Here is a 23957-nt window from a genome sequence, read left to right as displayed (position 1 = left end):
TGTACTGCCAAAAGTAATGATCCTATAACACTAAGCTGGGATACATCCACAGTTACTCTCACTGTGAAAAATTATCTCCATTAATTTGCTAGTAACTCTTCAATCCAATCACAAATTTGCCTGATATTTTGGGTTACACAATTTTTGTTGTCAGACGCCATGTTGATTCCTGTAGAGGAGACTTTTGGTCTTTAGAAATGTCTTACTACACAAGCATAAAACATATTCAAGAATTCTACAACAGGCCAACGTCAGTGGCATAGTTTTGAGCGCCTATTCGACCAACCTTCTTGAAAACAGGCATCATCTGTGCTTGAAACTTCCTGGCAGCTTAAAACTGTGTGCCGGACCCAGACTCGAACTCGGGACCTTTGCCTTTCGCGAGCAAGTGCTCTACAGGGCTTGAGTCATGCTTGGGTAGCCCAGGAGGTAGAGCACTTGCCTGCGAAAGGCAAAGGTCCCGAGTTTGAGTCTCGGTCCAGCACACAGTTTTAATCTGCCAGGAAGTTTCATATCAGCACACACTCCGCTGCAGAGTGAAAAACTCATTCTGGATCATCTGTGCTTTTTCCAATCACTAGGTACACTTCTTCCCCCCACCAATCATGAACCTTGCCATTGGTGGGGAGGCTTGCGTGCCTTAGCGATACAGAGAGCCGTACCATAGGTGCAACCATAACAGAGGGTTATCTGCTGAGGGACCACACAACCGTGTGGTTCCTGAAGAGGGCCAGCAGCCTTTTCAGCAATTGCAGGGGCAAAAGGTTGGATGAGTAACTGATCACGCCTTGTAGCATCAACCAAAACAGCCTCGCTGTGCTGGTACCGCAAACTGCTGAAAGCAAGAGAAAACTACAGCAGTAATTCTTCCTGAGGATATGCATATCTACTGTAAGTTTAAATGACGATGGTATCCTCTTGGGGAAAATATGCTGGAGGTGAACTAGTCCCCCATTCGGACCCATGTGGGGCTACTCAGGAGGATGTCATTATCAGGAGTGTGGAATGTCCTTAATTGGACAGGTAGGTTATAAATTTAAAAATGTAAACGGATAGGTTCAAGTTAGATATAATGCGAATCAGTGAAGTTCGGTGGCAGGAGAAACAGGACTTCTGGTTAGGTGAATACAGGGTTATAAATACAAAATCAAGTAGGGGTACTGCAAGAGTAGGTTTAATGACAAGTTAACAAACAGGAATGCAGATAATCTACTACGAACAGCATAGTGAACGCATTATTGTAGCCAAGGTAGACATGAAGCCCACACCCATCACAGTAGTACAAGTTTATATGCCAACTAGCTCCGCAGACCAGGAAGAGATTGAAGAAACGTATGATAAGATAAAAGAAATTATTCAGATTGTTAAGGGAGCCGAAAATTTAATAGTCATGGGAGACTGGAATTCTATAGTAGGAAAAAGAAGAGAAGGAACAGTAGTAGGGGAATATGGACTGGGGGGAAATGAATGAGACAGGAAGCCGCCTGGTAGAATTTTCACACAGTATAATTTAATCATAATTTGAGAATCATGAAAGAAGATTCTATATGCGGGAAACACCTGGAGACTGGAAGGTTTCAGACAGATTATATAATGGTCAGGCAGAGATTCAGGAACCAGATTTTCAATTATAAGACATTTCCACGGGCAGATTTGGACTCTGACCACAATTTACTGGTTATGAACTGCAGATTAAAACTGAAGAAACTGCAAAAGGGCAGGAATTTGAGGAGGTGAGACCCGGGTGAACTGAAAGAACATGAGGTTGTAGAGGATTTCAGGGGGGAGCATTAGGGAATGATTGAAAGGAACAGGGGAAAGGAATAAAGTAGAACAATGGGTAGCTTTGAGAGACAAAATAGTGAAGGCAGCAGAGCATCAAGTAGGTAAATGATGAGAGCTAGTAGAAATCCTTGGGTAACACAAGAGGTACTGAATTTAAACGATGAAATGAGAAATATAAAAATACAATAAATGAAGCAGGTGAAATGGAATACAAATGTCTAAAGAATGAGATCGACAGGAAATGCAAAATGACTAAGCATGTATGGCTAGAAGACAAATGTAGGGACGTAGAAGTATGTATCACTTGGGGTAAGATAGATACTACCCACGAAAAAATTAAAAAAAAAAAATTGGAGTAAAACCTGTATGAACATCAAGAGCTCAGACGGAAAACCAGTCCTAAGCAAAGAAGGGAAAGCAGAAAGTTGTAAGGAGCATATAGAGGGTCTCTACAAAGGTGGTGCACTTGAGGGCAATACTATGGAAATGGAAGAGGACGTAGAGGAAGATGAGAAGGAAGGTATGATACTGCACGAAGAATTTGACAAAGCCCCAAAGAACTAAGTCGAAAAAAGTCCCCGAGAGCAGTCAACATTCCGTTAGAGCTACTGGTAGCCTTGAGAGAGCCAGCCATAACAAAACTCTTCCATCTGGTGAACCAGATGTTTGAGACAAGCAAAATACCCTCTGATTTCAAGAAGAATATATTAAACCCAACTCCAAAGAAACCAGATGCTGACAGGTGTGAAAATTCCCAAACTATCAATTTAATAAGTGAAGACTGCAAAATACTAACACAAATCCTTCATAGAAGAATGGAAAAACGAGTAGAAGCCAACCTCAGGGTAGACCAGTTTGGATTCCGGAGAAATGCAGGAACATGCAAGGCAATACTGACCCTACGACTTCTCATAGAAGATAGGTTAAGGAAAGACAAACCTATGTTTCTAGCATTTGTAGAGTTAGAGAGCACTTTTGACGATGTTGACTGGAATACTCTACTTCAAATTCTAAAGGTGGCAGTGGTAAAATACAGGGAGCAAAAGACTATTTACAATTTGTACAGAAACCAGTTGGCAGTTAGAAGAGTCGAAGGGCATGAAAGGGAAGCAGTGGTTGAGATGAGAGTGAGACAGGGTTGTAGCCTAGCCCTGATGTTATTCAATCTCTATATTGAGCAAGCTGTAAAGGAAACAAAAGAAAAATGTGGAGGGGGAATTAAAGTCCAGGGAGAAGAAATAAAAACTTTGAGGTTTGCTGATGTTGTAATACTGTCAGAGACAGCAAAGGACTAGGACGAACAGTTGAACAGAATGGACAGTATCTTGAAAAGAGGATATAAGATGAACATCAACAAAAGAAAAATGAGGATAATGGAATGCAGCTGAATTAAATAAGGTGCTTCTCAGGGGATTAAATTAGGAAATGAGACACTTAAAGTAGTAAATATGTTTTGCTATTTGGGAAGCAAATAACTGATGATGGTCTAAGTAGGAAGGATATAAAATGGCAAGAAAAGCATTCCAAAAGAAGAGAAATTTGTTAACATCGAATATTCATCTAAGTGTCAGGAAGTCCTTTCAGAAAGTATTTGTATGGAGTGTAGCCATGTATGGAAGTGAAACATGGATGATAATCAGTTCAGACAAGAAGAGAATAGGAGCTTTTGAAGTGTGGTGCTACAGGAGAATGCTGAAGATTAGATGGGTAGATCACATAACAAATGAGGAGGTACTGAATAGAATTGGCGAGAAGGGAAATTTGTGGTACAACTTGACAAGAAGAAGAAATAGGTTGGTAGGACACATTCTAAGGCATCAAGGGATCACCAATTTAGTGTTGGAGGGAAGTGTGAGGGGTAAAAATCGTAAAGGGAGACCAAGAGAAGATTATATTAAGCAGATTCAAAGGGATGTAGGTTGCAGTAGTTACTAGGAGATGAAGAGGATTGCACAGGATAGAGTAGCATGGCGAGCTTCTTTTTTTTTTTTTTTTTTGGTGGTTTTAGGGCGCAAAACTTCTATGGTCATTAGCGCCCAGCCCGTGACTTAAGACAGTAAAAAACCGAAATTGAAAACCAGCAGCAATGTGAACAAACTCATAAAATTGGAGAAACTAAAAGTAGAAAGAATGCTTAAAAATCCACTACAGACAGGGGGTGATTGTCCCCCAAAAAAAAAACTTCAAATGACTGACGTCATTTCACTGTCACTAATAAACTGGAGAACGCGGTCGGCTGAGCGCGTGTCATCTGCTAAAATCGACGATAGATCAGGCGATAGCTGTAGACGGGAGCGTAACGGATTAAAATAGGGGCATTCAATTAAAAGGTGTCTGACCGTCCACGGCTGAGAGCAGTGGGGACAGAGTGGAGGAGGATCACCGCTTAAAAGATGTCTATGGCTAAAAAGACAGTGCCCTATCCGGAGTCTAGCTAAAATTACCTCCTCCCAACGAAGCGTTCGGGAGGAAGAGGTCCAAGCGCAAGGAAGGGCTTTCACTTCCCGCAATTTATTACGGGGAAGTGTTGACCAATGTGCATGCCATAAATGAGCAACTTGGCAACATAAACCGCTCCGTAGATCGGTGAAGGGAAGCGACTGAATAGCTGGCCGAGGAAGAGAGACTGCAGCCTTGGCCGCCATATCGGCCGCCTCATTCCCACAGATACCAGCGTGACCCGGGAGCCAGAGGAACGCCACCGAGACACCCCCCAGGTGGAGCAAGCGCAGACAGTCCTGAATCCGGTGGACCAGAGGGTGCACAGGGTAAAGAGCTTGGAGACTGAGGAGAGAGCTGAGAGAATCGGAGCAGATAACGTACTGTATCCGCTGATGGCGGCGGATGTAGTGGACAGCCTGGAGAACAGCGTAAAGCTCCGCAGTATAAACCGAACACTGGTCGGGAAGTCGAAAGCGATTTGGGGTGTCGCCAACAATATAGGCACTCCCTACACCTAATGATGTTTTCGAGCCGTCGGTGTAAATAAATGTGGCGTCCGTCATTTGTGCACATAGAGCAGCAAATGCCCGACGATAAACAAGTGTAGGGGTACCATCCTTGGGAAATTGACAAAGGTCACGGAGCAGGCAGCTCCGGGGACGGAGCCAAGGCGGTGCTGTACCCCAAGTTGTCAAGAAGGTTTTCGGAAAGCGGCAGGAAAGAGAATGGAGCAATTGACGGAAGCGGACTCCCAGGGGTAGTAGGGAGGAGGAGCGGCCTGCATACCCTACATCAAAGGAGGCGTCGAAAAAAAGGTCATGGGCTGGATTAGCAGGCATGGAAGACAGATGGCTAGCATAACGACTCAGGAGGACTGCTCGCCGATTGGACAGCGGAGGTTCAGCAGTCTCAGCATAAAGGCTTTCCACAGGGCTAGTGTAAAAAGCTCCAGACACTAAACGTAATCCACGGTGGTGGATAGAGTCGAGACGCCGAAGAATAGACGGCCGAGCAGAGGAGTAGACTATGCTTCCGTAATCCAATTTTGAGCGCACTAAGGTGTGATAGAGGCGGAGAAGGACCACTCGGTCCGCTCCCCAGGAGGTACCATTCAGGACACGGAGGGTGTTAAGCGATCGCAGACAGCGAGCCGAAAGATAGGAAACGTGGGAGGACCAGCACAGTTTTCTGTCAAACATAAGACCCAAGAATTTAGCGACGTCTGAAAACGGAAGGTTGACAGGACCTAGATGTAAGGAGGGCGGAAGAAACTCCTTTCGTCGCCAAAAATTGACACAAACGGTCTTACTGGGTGAGAAACGGAAGCCGGTTTCGATGCTCCACGAGTGGAGGCGATCAAGACATCCTTGAAGACGTCGTTCAAGAAGGCTGGTCCGTTGAGAGCTGTAGTAGATCGCAAAATCGTCCACAAAGAGGGAGCCCGAGACATCAGGAAGGAGACAATCCATAATTGGATTTATGGCGATGGCAAACAGTACAACACTCAGCACGGATCCCTGGGGTACCCCGTTTTCTTGGGAGAAAGTACGGGAGAGAGTAGTGTTCACCCACACCCAAAAAGTGCGCTCTGCCATAAATTCGCGAAGAAAAAGGGGCAGCCGGCCTCGAAAGCCCCAAGAGAACAGTGTGCGAAGGATGCCTGTCCTCCAACAGGTATCATATGCTCTCTCCAGATCAAAAAATATTGCTACCGTTTGGCGTTTCCGGAGAAAATTGTTCATGATATAAGTGGAGAGAGCAACAAGATGGTCAACTGCAGAACGATGCTTCCGAAATCCGCATTGGGCTGGTGTTAAAAGACTGCGGGATTCCAGCCACCAAGCTAAACGGTAATTCACCATACGCTCCAAAACCTTACAGACACTACTCGTGAGAGAAATGGGGCGATAGCTAGAGGGGAGATGTTTGTCCTTTCCAGGTTTCGGAACGGGAACGACAATAGCTTCCCGCCACCGTTTGGGAAAGGTACTGTCGGTCCAAATTCGATTATAAAGGCGAAGGAGGTAACGCAGACTAGGGGTTGATAAATGCAGCAACATTTGGACATGGATACCATCCGGTCCTGGGGCGGAGGAGCGAGAAGATGAGAGGGCATGTTGGAATTCCCGCATGGAGAAAACAGTATTGTAGCTTTCGTAATTTTGGGAGGAGAAAGCAAGAGGTCGCACTTCCGCTGCACGTTTCTTCGGGAGAAACGCTGGCGGGTAATTTGAAGAGCTCGAAATCTCAGCAAAGCGCTGACCCAACGAGTTAGAAATTGCGACGGGGTCCACTAAGGTATCATGCGCGACAGTGAGCCCAGAAACGGCGGAGAAACTAGGCGCGCCTGAGAACCGTCGAAGCCGACTCCAAACTTCCGAGGAGGGAGTGAAGGTGTTAAATGAGCTAATAAAGAATTTCCAGCTTGCCTTCTTGCTATCGCGGATGACGCGACGGCATCGCGCACGGAGCTGCTTATAGCGGATACAGTTGGCCAAAGTAGGATGGTGACGGAAAATGCGAAGAGCACGTCGCCGCTCACGTATTGCGTCACGGCATGCCTCGTTCCACCAAGGAACTGGGGGGCGCCGGGGCAATTCGGAGGTGCGTGGTATTGAACGTTCCGCAGCTGTAAGGATAACGTCGGTAATGTGTGTGACCTCATCGTCGAGGCTGGGAAAGCGACGGTCATCGAATATCGCGAGAGACGAAAAATGTGTCCAATCGGCTTGGGCAAACTTCCAGCGTCGCGGGCGCATATATGGCAGTTGAGGCTGCAGTCTGAGGACACATGGAAAGTGGTCACTCGAGTGTGTATCATCAAGGGCGAACCATTCGAAGCGCCGAGCTAGCGGAACAGTACCGACCGCAAGGTCCAAATGAGATAAGGTTGTCGTGGAGGCAGACAAAAATGTGGGGACCCCAGTGTTGATGCAAACTAGATCCGCTTGGTGGAAGACGTCTAGCAATATGGAGCCACATGGACAAGGATGTGGAGATCCCCAAAGCGGGTGGTGGGCATTGAAGTCCCCAACCAGCAAATAGGGGGGTGGAAGCTGACCAAGAAGATGAAGGAGATCAGCTCGTGCCATTGGTGTGGACGATGGAATGTATACAGTACAAAGAGAGAACGTGTATCCGGAAAGTGAAAGACGGACGGCGACAGCTTGGAAGGAAGTGTTTAAGGGGATTGGGTGATAATGGAGAGTATCACGGGGAAGAATCATGAGTCCTCCATGGGCTGGAGAGCCTTCAACAGAGGGGAGATCATATCGGACAGACTGAAAATGAGGGAGAACAAAGCGGTCATGGGGACGCAGCTTTGTTTCCTGAAGACAGAAGATGACCGGCGAGTAGCATCGTAAGAGGATCGACAATTCATCCCTATTGGCTCGAATGCCGCGGATATTCCAGTGGATAATGGACATGGGGCGAACAGAAAATGGAGGAATGTGACCAAAGTTGCTGTCAAGTCAAAGACTGCTCGGAGCTAGCGACCGACAGCATGGAATGGCAGGCAGCCGAAGGCAGAACATCCTGATCCATAGGTTGGTCAGGAGCAGCTCCTGCCACCAGCGATCGGCCGGTTGATCGGCCGCCAGCAGTGCGCCTCGGCGACACAGAAGACGGCCGAGGGTGAGTTCCGCCAGGTGGTGCTGTAGATGGGACACGCCTTGGTGGAGAAGGAGAGGAACTGGGTTTCTTTGTAGCCTTCTTGGAAGAATGATGTTTAGATGAAGGAGGAACCGATGGTTGGGAAGTTGCGGTACGTAAAAACTCTTCACGAGTATGCTCTTTTTTCGAAGACTTGGCGTCCGACTTTTGGGCACGAGATTTAGCACAACCCGATGAAGGGTGAGCCATAGAGTGGGCAGGCGAAAATGGTGAGGTTGAACGAGCGATCTTTGCGCTGGCCGATCTGACGACCGTGGCACTAAAGGTGAGGTCGCAAGTCTGCGTGGCCGCCTCCTTTGTTGGCCGAGGAGAAGCAAGGACAGTGCTGTATTTTCCTGTCTGAGGCACGGTGGGCTTGCGACTGGCGAATAATTTTCGAGCAGCAAAGGTCGACACCTTTTCCTTCACTCTTATTTCCTGGATGAGCTTTTCATCCTTAAAAACGGGGCAATCTCGAGAGGAAGCAGGGTGGTCACCCATACAGTTGATGCAGCGAGGGGATGGAGGTGGACAAGCACCCTCATGGGCCTCCTTGCCACACGTAACACATTTGGCCGGATTGGAACAGGACTGGCTGGTGTGATTGAACCGCTGACATCGATAACAACGCGTAGGGTATGGGACGTAAGGGCAAACGGAAATTATCTCATAGCCTGCTTTGATTTTTGATGGGAGTTGAACTTTATCAAATGTCAAGAAGACAGTGCGGGTTGGAATGATGTTCGTGTCAACCCGTTTCATAACTCTATGAACTGCCGTGACGCCCTGGTCAGACAGATAGTGCTGAATTTCTTCGTCAGACAATCCATCGAGGGAGCGTGTATAAACGACTCCACGCGAGGAATTTAAGGTACGGTGCGGTTCCACCCGGACAGGGAAGGTGTGGAGCAGAGAAGTACGCAGCAATTTTTGTGCCTGGAGGGCACTGTGTGTTTCTAACAACAGGGTGCCATTCCGTAATCTGGAACAAGACTTTACAGGACCTGCAATTGCGTCGACACCTTTCTGAATAATGAAAGGGTTGACCGTGGAGAAGTCGTGACCTTCATCAGACCGAGAAACAACAAGGAACTGTGGCAACGATGGAAGAATCGTCTGTGGCTGAGACTCAGTATACTTACGTTTGTGAGCAGACATAGTGGAAGGTGAGGAAACCATTGCGGAAGAATCCACCATGATTACCGGCGTCTCCGATGGCGCGCTCCTCCCTTGTGGGGGCCCTCTCTGAGGGCACTCCCGCCTTAGGTGATTGTTCACACCTCAGGTCACACCTCCCGACAAACGGACGGAGGGACCAATCGGCACTTTCGGAAGGTATCAGCTCGGGTAATCACCCCTCCCTGGGCCTGGCCGTTACCAGGGGGTACGTACGTGTCCTACCTGTCTACCCGGGGCAAGGAATTACGCGTTACCCCGTCACCGGCTACGCACAAAAGGCGTGGGTCGGCCTTCAGACACGCACAGGGAGGAAGAAAGATCAAGGGAAAGGAAAGAAGAGAGGTCTCAAACGCCGCAGCGGAGAAAAGGGAAAGAGAAGAGGTAAGGAAAAGAGAAGGACAAAGGAAGGAAGAAGACATAAAAGCAAGGAAGGCGAAGAATGCAGTACATTTACGAGCGTCCGTCTCCGGACGTAGGCACAAACCATACTCCCAGATGGGGAGAAAGGGAAGGAAAGAGCCAGAGGTGAGGGGAGGAGGGGCGAAGATAGGGATGGGGAAGGATGCGGAAAGGGAAGGTATGCAGCCCAGAAAGGAAGAAAGGCCACATTAGCTCGGGGTCCCGTGCTCGCTACGCACGTATCCACAAAAGAGTTGTGGACCCCCTGGGGGGATGGCAAGCTGTGTCAAATCAGTCTTTGGACTGAAGACCACAACAACAACAACAACAACAACAACAGGTACACTTCGCTCTTCTGGCTATCTGCAGTACATTACTAATAGGGGGTGAACAGGTTCTTTCACATCCTCTATGTGGAATCATGTTGGCAACCCATCTCGTCCAGTGATCTTTCTCCTACTGAGCAATTTGAGTCGCTTTTGTATTCAGTGGTCACTTATTTTGATATCTGTTATTTTGACTTTTGTATGAAGATTTAAAGGAGGAATGACAGTGTAATATTCCTCAAGAAAATAGTTTGGAAAAAGGAGTTTAGAGTTCCAGTGTTCACTCTGTTAATTTAGTTTTTCAGCCTTTGCTCTGTCATCTTCGATTTTTATACCATTATGATCATGAAGTGTCTGGACAGACAGATGGCTTCAATCCATTTACTGACTAATGTGACACCAAAACTTCTTATGATTTTTTGTAATATTGGATGGTAGAATTTCATTTTCAAATTCACTGAATGCCTCATGCATTGCTCTCCTTACACAAATTTTGGCTCTGTTCAGTTTTTGTTTGTCTATGAAGCTTTGGTTATGTTTAAATGCGCAGTAAAGCTGTCTTTGAGTTTGGAGCAGCTTACTAACACAGTTGCCTAACCACAACAGGCCTTTCCCATATCTCACAACTTTTGTTAGCGCACACCTTCTTTCGAAGGCACATTGTACAATAAATTTTACACTAAACTTTTCTAAATGCAATAGGGAAAACTATCAATCAGAAACTTGTATAGATAATATTTTTACAAATTAACAAATTGGTGACGAAGGTAAATTCTGCACAGATACAAGAGATATCCTATCAGTCAGCTCTGTTTTTCAAGCTGCCGAAAACAGAGAAACTACAATTAGAAAATGTATACAGGAAGGAATTTTAATGAAGGAAATTGAAATTTATTTTCTGATAAACTTTCACTGTAAGCTTTCTTTAGACTGCTGCTCTTGAAACACAAAAAAACTTTGACAAATCCGTAAAGTATTTCTTAGATGTGTTTCTGAACGTTTTCCCTGCAGACAGAATATTCCATCAATCTTTGGACGTGCATCTGAGACAGAAACATTTCTTCTCCCAATATTCTGGCTGATAATGATACAGCCATCTTCAAGATGAACTGGTGACTGAATTAAAACCACCTGACATGACACCATAGAACTACCTGGTTGATTACTAAAATTGATGACATATGTTGAAATGCAAGGCAACGAAGACTTAGAACAATAATTCCTCTCAGAGGGGCAGATGTGGAATGAATGGTTACCATGATTTGTTAAGCTGGAAACTTTAATCTCGGTTGAGCAGATTGTATGTATTTCCACAGCATTCTTGACCACTGACTCACAACTAGATGAAGCTGTGGTAACTATCTGAACTTTTCCGTACTCCATGGAATGTTAAGTGCAAACAGAATGTTCAGCCACTGCAGATTTGTTGCATTGTGGAAGATCAGTGTGTCTCTGGTGTTTGATGCACCATTCTTCTACAGTGCATAGTTTGCCCTATGTAATTTTTACCACATTGACAAAAAATTTCATAAACACCTACTTTTCATTTAAAAATAAAAAAATGAGAGATCTTGAAAGAGGAAGCCATCTTGATTTGTAGGCACAAGATCACATCCGCTTCATGCTTTTTCACTATTATGACAATTTTTGATTCTCACATATAGTGCAAAGTCCTTGCTCTTTCTTTGGTTGGGCTGAAGTTTTTGCTTGCAGAGCTCCCATAATTTGATGTTCTGAATATCCATTTTTACTGAATAACTCTTCCAAATGCACCTGCTAATCCTGTATGATGTCAGTGCTCTACACTGTATGGGTCCTAAGTACTAAGGTTTTCAAAGAATCATGGTACCTGGATGTAAGCATAAAGCAGAATGGGTGGGCTTACGGTGTACACAATGCACTAAAGACCTTTATAATATTTGGAGGGCCTCACTGAGATCTTCGCAGACCAAAATTACTCTCCCAACCACGTCTCCCCAGTCCCCCATAATCACTACATAGCCACTTACTGGTCACAAATGAGTGCCGTCCTTGTGATTCAGCACCACCTATGACTGGAGCAACTGAATCATGTTCTTTGTCAGAGTTTCGACTATTCTTGTCATGCCCTGAAATGAGGAATACCGTCCCCATGACTCAAACAATGGTATTTCACTGCCCACCCAATCTGTGCAATATCCTTGAGTGTCCTTATTCCATCCTTGCTCCCATACCCTTGCCCCATGGGTCATATCTATGTAATAGAACTACATGCAAAACATCTAATCCAGTCCTGTCACAGACATATCCCACCACAAAGGAAGGTACACCTGTGAAAAGAGTGATGCTGTCTACAACTTAGATGCAATCATTGTGCAACATTGTACATGGGCATGACTGGCCACTAACAAATTGTTTGTCCACATGAATGGTCACCACCAAACTAAGCCACGAGACAGCTGGACCACAGAGTTGCTAGTATGCCAGCCAACACAGTGTGCTTGACTTCAATGACTGCTTCATAATCTGTGCCACCAGTATTCCTCATCTGTGCCACCTGTATTCCTAATACCAGTACTTGGGTTTTTTGAATTGTGAAGGTGGAAACTCTCCCCATAACATAGCCTTCATTTATATAACCCCTGGGCCTCAATCTTTGCTAGCATCTGTTGCCATATGTGTTAGAACACTGACTTGTAGCAATTTATGCATAACACTGGTAACAGTTCAAATAATTTACACCATTTCATTATATACAGAGCATCGCACTCATTTGATGTTACTGTATTTCTACAGTGAAAAAGATTAGTTTTGACAATGACATGTATACATGTCAGAGGATCTTAAAGTCTGAAAAGCTGAAACAAAATCTTTTGCAGTACCACCTGAAAAAGGCCCTAAGACCAAAATAGCAATTGTGAAATAAATAATTTCTACAGTCAACAGAAAATATGTCCTTTAAAAAAAGATTGCACTCCCATTCGTTATGGATGAGTTCCATCACAGGCCATCTCCTTCTACCACCGTCTGCTCCACCCAGAAGTTAAACCGACAATACATCTAGTCAGGAGACCATATGACTGGCCCAAGATTGAAAAGGACCACAAATGTTTCGCCCAGCAATGTGGCAGAATAACGTTAGTCACAATGTCACCTTAGCATTTTTGTTCCACCAATCAGCAATTCGAGTACATACACATCAATACTGTTGGACCACTTCAGACATCAGAAGGCTGTGCAAACCACCTGATGGATGTTTACTACTGTTTACTGTGGCAAAAATGTAGCCACAGGAAGACACAACAGCTCGAACTGTAGTGCAGAGAGTGTAGCTGTGCTCTGATGGAAGGCAGACTCTGCTCAAGGGCAGTAAAATCACATGACAGTCTCAAGCCCATATCTGGTGGGGCACTGGAAGGTGGGCCTTAGCCATGGACCAGGTGGCGAAGCATTGTGGTAGGTCACCAGCATCTGCTATGCTCAGTACAGCCCGTGCATGATGCAGCACAGAGTAGTCAACATCCCTGGCCAGTGCGCAAGTTATTCCAGGCTGATATGGCAGGCTGACACAGCCTGTTGAGTATGAGACAGATGTCTGGTGACAACTGGCACTGGCATGCAACCCAGTGGCTCGGTGGCTAGGAGGATCTCAGTTCAACCCTTGGGCCCCTCACATGCCGGTGTGGATTCATTGTGGTGGTGGTGCTACTGTAGCAGGCATCATGTGTGACACATTCCAAAGTGTCCCTTGTTTCGGTAATTAGCCGTGTACTGAGTGGCATGCAGTAGCAAAGTGTCCAGTGGATGTCAAGGCAAAATGTTCTGCCAGTGTTTTACTGCAAGTGTCCTTTTCTCCATTGAATTCCCTTACCTAGGCCAGTGCCATTTCAGTAGCTAAACACTATTCTGTGGATAGATTGTGCAATTTGGCAAGTGCCAATATTTTAGTATTGGAAAGGGGTTCTATCAAATAGCTGATCTGAATGCAAAAGCTGCTGGTGTGTGTGTGCGTGCGCTATATACACCACAAGAATTTTTTTGATACCAATTCCAATAATGATTTTGAAGTATCCAACTTCATCCAATAGTTATACAAACAAATCTGCAGGTTTTGACATGCTGCCATGCATCATTTATTTTTCAAGACTTGAAATAGAGTAAGTGCATCTGAGTGTTATGATGTGACCCAGATGTCAATGCAGCCACCATGACGTCCCCTAAAGCCATACCACCTTGTGAAGATGCATTTGCATTGACATATATGGTTTGCCTACCACAACCTCCTGTGATAGGTTAAAACCGGCTTTTATAACCGCATAGCCCCATGGCCAAGAGATTAAGAAGAATGGTAATGATCACAGTACCACGCATCTTTTCATCAGTAGCATCCAATCAGTCTGACAATACTCCAGTGGGTGACCCGCACTTGGTGTCACATTTGTTTTAACTCTAGATAACACTGACGTTTGGAATGGAGGGGGTGGGGGGGGTAGAGGGGGAAGAGGTGCCGTAGAGAGGCTAAGTGGGCAGTCCTCAGTTAATATAGACTGACTGACAATCAAATGTAAAAATAACTAATTTTTGAGATCATTTCTCCTGGAGCACTGCACTTTTTGAGTAAAAATAACTAGTTAGTTTCCTCCTTCTGTTATGAATGTTAACTGAGGTAAGATAGTAGAGTTAATGGAGAATTGTAGTGTCTAAAGTGAAGAAATGACACCAGCCTAACTAATTAAAAATGAAAAGAAACAAATTGGAGGTTTCTAAAACAAAGGAAATGGGAAGAAACAGTTCTAACACAGTAAGGCGAAAGCTTTGCACAAAAAGTATTTTCTTTCAGTAAATGTGCTGGGCTGGTACAACAGACCAATGCAAGAAGTTTCAAGCATACAATACTGCCACACAGTTATCAAATTTAAGTGCCCTAACTGAAGAGCTTATTGCCGTTTAGTCGTCCTAGTTTTATCTCTATACGGCTTTTCAGTTATTAATATACTGATAAGAATTACAAATAGTAACAAAAAAGCTTGAGCAACATATCATGGAATTCTATATGGCAGTCCCCATGCTCGCATATGGAAGTGAATGTTATGTCTCCCCCCCCCCCCCCCTCCCCTTCACACAGAGCCTGTGGTCTAGGTTAGGCGAAATAATGGTTGTAGTAACACACTGCTAAGTAGTATATCATGGTGCCGACAGTTGCGAGATAATTAACGCACTTTTACTTATAAAAGCGAAAACTGCAACGTAAATTCAGGAAGACTAGCACATATTATCCAACTGACAAATGCCAGACAAGTTTTTTTGGTACATATTACGTTTGAATATCGCACATTACATACGAAAATGTGGAGTCCACTACATGTGTAATCTTTAGCCCCATATAAAGAATATAATCAACTGAATCGTTCTGCGAAAACTTGCACTATTAACTTGATAAGTACATCATGACAAAAACGAGGATTTATTTATTCATCTTACAATAATATATGGTTAATAAGACCTGTAGCTACTCACCATTTGAAAGGCATAGCAGGTACATCCCGCAGTCTTTCTGTTTCGCCAAGGTTAAAATCGTTGGGCCAAAAAACATGCACTCATCATCAGGATGAGCGGTGACAAATAAAACTCTTTTAACGGACTTTATCTTTCCCCATCTTCCATTAACTTTCAGGTACACTGTTGCAAAATAAACACCGACACATGCTACAATATACAAAAACAATCCTATTGTCAGGTGCAGTGTGGTGTCTTTGGCATATTGTACTGATTCATCAACAAGCGTGTTGTAAAAGTTTCTGACTATTTCCATACGGTCATGGAAAATATCAATGAAAATCGACATTAAAGAAATTCGTGATTCGTCCATTAGTTATACCTTTCGCCTTTTCTTAACAAAACCGAAATACATACTCTTACGCAAACAAAAATTTCACAGCCAAAACTTTAACATCAAATCTATTCATTAGTATATTATTATGCACATATTACTCCCACACTCTAACCCCGACACTGCACTCCACTCGTCACGCAATGTGATCATCGGATGTTTCTTACGTTTACGGCAAGTGGCTGAGCATGACCAATATAACATGGTCGAATTGTTCATCAACAGAGTTTTAAATTTTCACGTTTAAGATAAACAGTCGTGTTTGCGAGTACAGCATGTTCTTTTGGTTCCAGTTATCTTAAGATCAAAACTGAAATTGTTCCTGTTCTTGTGAATGACACGAAGACATTAAGTCTTACGAACATGGTAGTGTTGGCAATTGTATCCAATTGTTTACCACCTATTTGCGAACAACTGAATAACGCACACTGTTAAACAAACACGATGCAGTCACAAACAGAACGGAGAACACTTTAACAACTGTAGTGTGGAGTGAGGGGAGGTGCGTGAATATTTACGATAGTGCGGTATTGATTTATATTAGAACGATTTGCTGCGTGGGATAGGTATGAACAATGGCAGAAAAGGGAGTTACAGGTGAAGTTTTGTGAACCGTTATATTAAGTATTATGATTCAGTATTTATATTTAGTGTTAGTACCGGCAAATGTTCATAAAGATTAGAAGAATAGTATATTATTGTAGTTAGTCGTCCCAGAATCGCTTTTACAACGATATAGGAGTTGTCAGCCGAGTACAAGGAGAGAAATGTCATTTATACAGAGGTATAAAAATGTTCAGATTTGTTTAATAAGGATAGGCCAGTTTCCTACTGTAACAAATGAACGTCTTCATTCCGTTTACACTTAGTGATAATGCTGTTATGTTTATACATGGAACAAACTAGTTTCATAATATAAATAAGTTATTCATTATTCGTTATGTTTGTCACACATGAACGAAATATTCGTCTGTTACACACACACACACACACACAAATCATGTTTGTTGTTCCTATTTTGTTGCGTGTTGATGTATATGACCCGTTCCTCCTCTCTCTTTATTATTGTACCAGATGATGGAGTTACGTCAATTTGGGCTATCAAGTGCTCATACAATAGTGCTATGGAAAGTTTGAATGCATTTAAGGCTGGAAGAAACCAACTGAGCAGGTCACGAGCTATAAATGTGGATTCTTAGGACTTATTGAATGCGAGGAAGTAGAACTATCATTCATCGAAATGCCAAGTTCTGAAATATTTGACAGTATACAATATGGATTCAGAGTTTTATTGTGACATGATCCATGTATAAAATTTAATCTGTTTTCTAGTCATGTTATGCTTTGAATTAAAACATGAGATTTCAAAGACATTCACTGTATTGTTTATCAGGAGATGACAGTATCAGTGAACCAGTTTGTGTTCCTTACATATAGTAACACCGGTGGAGTGACATAACCTGGTTCGTGTTTTGAGTGCACTAGGTGGACAGTGAAGTGAGTGCAGCCTCGGCTATCCTCAGACCAGAATTAAGGGACGGGAGAAGAAAGTCAGCCCCAAGCCCCGTCACCTTCCTATGAAATTAAATATTTACTTGTGCTTCTTTATGAGCATTCATTCCATCTCTAATGCTCAGCTCTAGACTCCAGTATGATAATAGCCAGTTCTGTCAAATTTAGGCTAAATGTGACTATCTGAATTTCTGCTGCAATATTTATTGCACAAGCACAGTTAAATGAAACATGAGATGTAAGCTTTGTAGCTCCTAGGGAGTTCTTACTTTCTGCCATGAGTTTGTATTCCATTATTACTGATTTTTTAAAAAAAGACCCTGATGTATCATTTACACTCTACAAACCTTGGGTACAGTGTGAACTGTTTGCCCTGTATGTTCTTTTCTCAAAGTTTGCTTGGCACGTGTAAACACCAGATACCTTCAAATGCAAGCATCCTTTTAATAAAATGGCTTTCATGCCCAGCATCTTCATTAATTAAAACTTCCGAGTTGAGAGGCCATGGTCGATCTATAAAGCTACTCCTTCCTGACATTTCATTGCCAACTGCAGACAACATTTTCCGAGATGAGCCAACGATGTTGTCCGCAGTTGGCAACAAAACGTCAGGAAGTAGTAGTATATAGATTGACCACGGCATCTCAGCCTGGAAGTTTTAACTAATGAGTCTTTTATTGATTCTACAATTGCTGCTTTATTTTACCTTGGCACTTTAAACATAGGTCTGATACCTCGTATGCATCCTATTTTGCTCGAGAATGCGCCACAAAATGGGATACATACTTTTGGAACTTTTTCTGTTGGCTGAATATATTAAGGCCTTCATATACTGATGTATGAAGTCTTATATGATATGGTTTATATTTTTTTCTTTATTTGAATAGTATATCAAACATTTTCATTGAAACAGCAGATAATTGTTATTTGAAATTGTCTGTAGCCTATATTAAAATGCTCGGAATGGAATTCGTCTTAACAGCATGGTGGAAAAACTGTTCATTTATTTAAATATGACTTGGTCTGCAGAAGAGAGTGTATCAAAATCAGTTCTTTTTTGGGATTCTACTGCAACTTACATTCTAGAGCTCAGTTCTTTGAGTATATGATGGTAGATCTTCTTTTAAGTGTGATTTTATTATCAATATCATTTAAGGAGCATATCATTTTACTATTGTACATGGAACTTGCCAAAAATTGTATCAAGACATTTCAGCTTTGATTCATGATATCAATATGTCGGATACTCATACGTCATAGACCATTTATAATCTGTGCCCTACTTAACGCTTGTATAATATGATCTGCATCTATACTCTGCAAACCACCATGAGGTGCATGGCAGAGGGTATGTTCCATTGTGCCAGTTATTAGGGTTCCTTCCTGTTCCATTCACATTTGGAGTGCAGTAAAAACAATTGTTTGAATGCCTGTGTTAATACAGTAATTATTCTAATCTTATCTTCATAATCCCTATGTGAATGATACCTAGGGTGTTGTAGTATATTGCCCTTCACTGTATACTTTCAGTATCACCTGTTAGTCCTATCTGGTACAGGTCCCACAAACTTGAGCAGTATTCTAGAGCTGGGCACACAAGTGATATGTAAATGTAGACTGACTGCACTTCCCCAGTATTCTGCCAATAAAACGAAGTCTACCACCTGCTTTACCCACGACTGAACCTACGTGATCATTCTGTTTTATATCCCTACAACATGGTACACCCAGGTATTTGTATGAGTTGGCCGATTCCAGTGGTGACTCATTGATACTGTGGTCATAGAATACTATGTTTTTCATTCTGTGAAGGGCAAAATTTTACATTTCTGAACACTTAGACAGAATTGCCAATCTCTGCACCACGTTGAAATCTTACCAACATCTGACTCAATATTTATGCATCTTCTTTCAGGTAGTACCTCATTATAGATAACAGCATCATGTACAAAAAGTCTGACTTTACTGCTAATATTGTCTGCGAGGTCAGTAATATAAAATGTGAACAAGAGGGGTCCCAACAGCCTTTCCTGGGGCACACTCAAAGTTACACCAAGTGAGGTGGCACAGTGGTTAGCACACTTGCCTCACTTTTGGGGGGATGGTGGTTCAAACCCGAATCCAGCCATCCAGATTTAAGTTTCCCATGATTTCCCTAAATCACTTCAGGCAAATGCTGGGATTGTTCCTTCTAAAGGGTAGAACAGACTTCCTTCTCTAACCCAAAGGCCCTGATGTCCTCATAGTTTGATACCTTCAACAAATCAACCAACCAACCCAAAGTTACTTCTACACCTGATGATGACTCTCCATCCAAGATAACATGCTGTGTCCTCACTACCAAAAAGTCCTCAATTTAGTCATAAATTTCACTTGATACCCCATATTATGGAACTTTTGATAATAAGTGTAGGTGTCATACTGATCACATTCTTTTTGGAAATCAAGAAATACTGCCTTGAACCAAAGCTTTCAGTATGTCATGTGAGAAAAGTGAGTGTTAGGTTTCACGTGATTGATACTTTTGAAATCCAGCTGGTTTGCATTGAGGAAATCATTCTGTTCAAGATACCTCATTATGTTTGATGCAAGCAGATACATTATACATGCAAACAGACAAAAAACACAAAAAAATGTTTAATTGCAAAAACAGCATGAAACTAATGGAACAAGTACGGAAATTTGGGCATTTTAGGTGGGTATGAACGAAATATTTGACAAGCCTAATAATGAAGATGTACCAGAAGAAATAGTAATGCAAAAATGAACCAAATGAAAACATCAACAATCAACAGACCCACAATAACAAAGAGAGAGTTTGGATATTGAACATTCCACTTGTCCTGTATAACTTTAAACAATGTCCATGATACCGCTAGACCACAGCTAACAGAACAAACTATTATCAAACCTAACCAGACCAAAATAACTGCAACATACTCCATGACACCCACCAGTATGACCTATGAAATAAGAGGTTGAAGTAACAAGACAAACCATTTAAAAAAAAAACCACTTCATCATAAATTTTGATACCCATAGCCCAAAGATGATTTCGTACATAAGCACGCACAGGACACTTCCTACAATAAAGAACAAAGAGCCATAAGAATGAACTGCATTAACTACGCAAAGTCAGCTGACAAATACATCTAGCCTCGCATGTCATTCATACCCACATACACACGATAGAAAAACAAAATAACCATTAATGACCCAGAAACCCTTTCTGCTCAGAGTGCAAATACCTGTATTGTAATGCCAGCATTGCCGTATGTACTTTTCCTTGGTTTGATAACTAGTGACTTTGGTTGATTTAATAAATTCACTGCACTACTCACACATCACACTTTCTACCACGAGGCCATACGAAAATATTTAAATGTAGTGACCATATTGTTACCCACAGCAGGAACTAACAAATTACTAGTAAATTTTGTGGTACAATCCATACCTAGTACCAAACAAAAAAGGAAAATAAAAAAAAAATTAAATTTCAAATTATTAACAACATGAGAAACTAAAGACTCCAAACCAAGAAACAAATCAGTAGGGAATAAAAATTCACATTGAGCTACCTGGTGGCTCATTATCAATCCTGTACCAAATAACTTCTAATAACCTTAGGCTTCATTCACAATAGTTGCTAAGTCAACTACAGTGTCACCGGCAGTAACGCATTTTAGCTCAGCAGCTGCAGAGGGCCTTGACTGCTTTAATACATAAAAACCAAAGGTGATCAAACATAACAAAATTATTGCAAAAGTTGTAGTTAGTCCAATGGAAAGCTTTAAAGTAATGGTAATCTGAGTAGCTTGTCGATACTGGTTATTACTGTTAAAAGCACGTTGTTGTTGTTGTGGTCTTCAGTCCTGAGACTGGTTTGATGCAGCTCTCCATGCTACTCTATCCTGTGCAAGCTTCTTCATCTCCCAGTACCTACTGCAACCTACATCCTTCTGAATCTGCTTAGTGTATTCATCTCTTGGTCTCCCTCTACAATTTTTACCCTCCACGCTGCCCTCCAATACTAAATTGGTGATCCCTTGATGCCTCAGAACATGTCCTACCAACCGATCCCTTCTTCTGGTCAAGTTGTGCCACAAACTTCTCTTCTCCCCAATCCTATTCAATACTTCCTCATTAGTTATGTGATCTACCCATCTAATCTTCAGCCGTTGCCACTAGTACTTATGGATTGAACTAATTGGTTGTACAGTTTGACTGTCCCACTTAAATTAAAATTGAATTAATTCATTGACTCAAATAAGTAAGTATTATTAGGGAATGCAGTAGAAATGGGAGTTACAGATAACTTGACTACTACATACAAGGTGCCTTGGGATATTTGGGGTACATGGAAAAAGTCACTTGACTGCTCACAGTTTTCTATGTCTACCACAAAACCACTACCTTGTATCTTTTGGGTAAAGGGGGAGAAGGACTTGTTACACATGAAGGTCAGGTCAATTGTTGAGTTGAAAGAGTAGATGATACCTTCTGCGAACCGTTGTAGGAAGGGTTGAGTGAGTGTTTTCAGAGATCTCTCTCACAGCTGTATACACAACTGTCGAAAAATATGATATTCAAAGGACAAACAAGTTTTTTTTTTTTTTTGTTTGCTCACATTCGTGCAAAGTGCTCTGAGATAAAGCTAAGAAATATCTTCGGTCCTGACTAATTAAAAAGTACTCCCGCAGATGGTACTGAACATAGGTATGGAGGGGTGCCCAAAATACTGGATAGGTATACACGCAGTAAACTTCAAAGTGATGTCTGGAGTCTGCTAAGGGAATGGTGACAATGAGAGCCAATTCATTGTCCATCATGGTTGCATCTACATCACTCAATTGGTAGTAGAAATACAAATTTTGCATATTGACAGGTAGGATCATAGTCGCAGGATTAGTTAGTTTCCTTTCCGTAGCTATTAGCAATGCCAAAAAATCTTTAGGATGCAGCAAAACACTGCTCAAATGATTAGCTGAGCTAGTTTCAATGGCCTGCCTCAGATTAGAAGCATCTAGTCATGCATTTGACGAACTATCGGTAATCCTAAACAACAAAGTATTGAATTCTACATGGGCATTCAAGATATTGACTTCGTTCCGTAATTCCCTTTGGACTCTTGTAGTCTCATTGTACAGATCCCTAAAATGAGCTATGAACTGCTTAACAACCTTACCAATGAACACTGTATTATTAGTAATTGTCTGCTGCATATCTCGTAGTATCATTAAATGTTCAGAGAGTTCTTTACCATTGGAATGTACTTCTTCCCCTAGCTGCTCTAACTTGTTACTCACGTCAACCAAGTCCCTGTTAGTTAATGTTCTGAAGACAGTTCTGAGTATATTGCCACCAAACTCAAACAAAGCCCGCTTACGTCTAACAAGATTATTGTGGGGTAAAAGATTTAAAAAGCAATCAATTTCCCTTCTACACACGGTAAAGGCTACCTTGACTTGGTTTTTAGCCATAACCCAACTATGATACCATGACAGTGCTGGATCCCATATCGTATGGTTGACTGGAATTTCCTCAATAAGGTTCATGAGTTCACTTATGTTCTGAAACTGCTCCTCTACCTCACCTTAGGTTATACTTCAAAATAATCTTAAAATTACCACTAGCTGCTACCATACTAGCCTGTGGTTGGAAAAGAACACCAGATTGATGCGGAAGAATTCTAAAAGACAAACAAAACCTAAAATAAAAGCAAATGATCAAAGCAAAAACAATCATTATCCTTAAATTTAACATAATGAAGGCAAGAAGTTAGTCTTCTGCAGTAAGAACAATGTTAACACTGACTCAGTTAGTTGTTACCAGAATAACACACTTCCACTTCTGCACATACGCAATTAGACACTGCACACTGCTGCAAACGATGTATAAGCACTTAGCACATGCTTAGTTTTGTCTCGGACGTAGCAAATACATTGACGAGGGGGAGCTCGGGGCCGCACTGGGGCACGTTTGGCGGCGACCTGGCTCCTCAGTATTGCACTGTGGATCTCGGCGTCAGCGGCACACGGGCTGGTTACCGCCAGGAGTGCTCTCCGGATGTCTTAGCTGCTTCCAGGGTCTGCCTCGGGGTCGTTCTTCTGGTTCATCAGCTGGTTCCGGTGCTGGATTGCTCAAATATTTTACACGGTTCACGTGCACTGTGATAGAGTGAAACGGCAATTGGACTTTTAATGTGACAGGGGAGATAATTTCAAGGACCTTATATGGCCCTTTCCAATGCAATTTAAATTTCTTAACGTGACCCTTCTTCAACACTGGGTTACTCAAATAGACTAAGTCTCCAACGCAATACTTAGGTACGACTGCTCTGCGATCGTGTTGCGCGGCCTGCTGCAAAAAGGACTGATGGTTCCGAGCCTTTACATGCTTCCATACTTCCTGCATTTTGCTCTGCGTAGTCTCTCAAAAACAGCTGTCAATCCTTCAGAGTGTTGTTGCATGTCCTGACAAGATAATAACATCATCGAGGTAAACCAGACATTGTGTGGGGGTTAGTCCTCTGAGGACTGTATCCATCAGACGTTGAAATGTTGCTGGCACATTCCGTAGACCGAAAGGAAGACGGTTACACTTGTACACACCTGTAGGCATAATAAATGATGTTTTAGCCCGATTGTCTGGATGTACAGTCAGTTTATTGTACTCGTTGGTTAGGTTACAAACAGAAAAGATTTTGCACAAACCAAGATAATCCAACGAGTGTACAAGATCCTGTAATGGATGAATATCTGGTAACGTCACAGCATTCAGCTTCCGGTAAT

The 23957-nt window shown here is 42.6% G+C and overlaps 2 protein-coding genes across 4 annotated transcripts in view; one reads left to right on the top strand and one right to left on the bottom strand.

The window, feature by feature from the left end:
- LOC126101152 (N-acetylglucosaminyl-phosphatidylinositol de-N-acetylase) overlaps window positions 1-15795 on the bottom strand; it is a 106248-nt gene extending 90453 nt beyond the window's left edge. Inside the window, exon 1 of one of the 2 annotated variants that reach the window (XM_049911845.1) lies at window positions 15282-15795. In XM_049911845.1, coding sequence (XP_049767802.1) covers window positions 15282-15633 — 352 coding nt within the window. In that variant the 5' untranslated portion in view covers window positions 15634-15795. The remainder of the gene's footprint in view (window positions 1-15281) is intronic. The other variant, XM_049911844.1, reaches the window with a different exon arrangement.
- Window positions 15796-15966: 171 nt separating this feature from the next.
- Window positions 15967-23957, top strand: part of LOC126101153 (ribonuclease P protein subunit p29) — a 108902-nt gene continuing 100911 nt past the window's right edge. For both annotated transcript variants that reach the window (XM_049911847.1, XM_049911846.1), the window contains exon 1: window positions 15967-16251. In XM_049911847.1, coding sequence (XP_049767804.1) covers window positions 16230-16251 — 22 coding nt within the window. In that variant the 5' untranslated portion in view covers window positions 15967-16229. The remainder of the gene's footprint in view (window positions 16252-23957) is intronic.

This window comes from Schistocerca cancellata, chromosome 9 (assembly GCF_023864275.1).
Source record: "Schistocerca cancellata isolate TAMUIC-IGC-003103 chromosome 9, iqSchCanc2.1, whole genome shotgun sequence".
NCBI lineage: Eukaryota > Metazoa > Arthropoda > Insecta > Orthoptera > Acrididae > Schistocerca > Schistocerca cancellata.
Note: the sequence above shows the minus strand (reverse complement) of the source record. Positions and strands in the feature narration are given on the sequence as shown.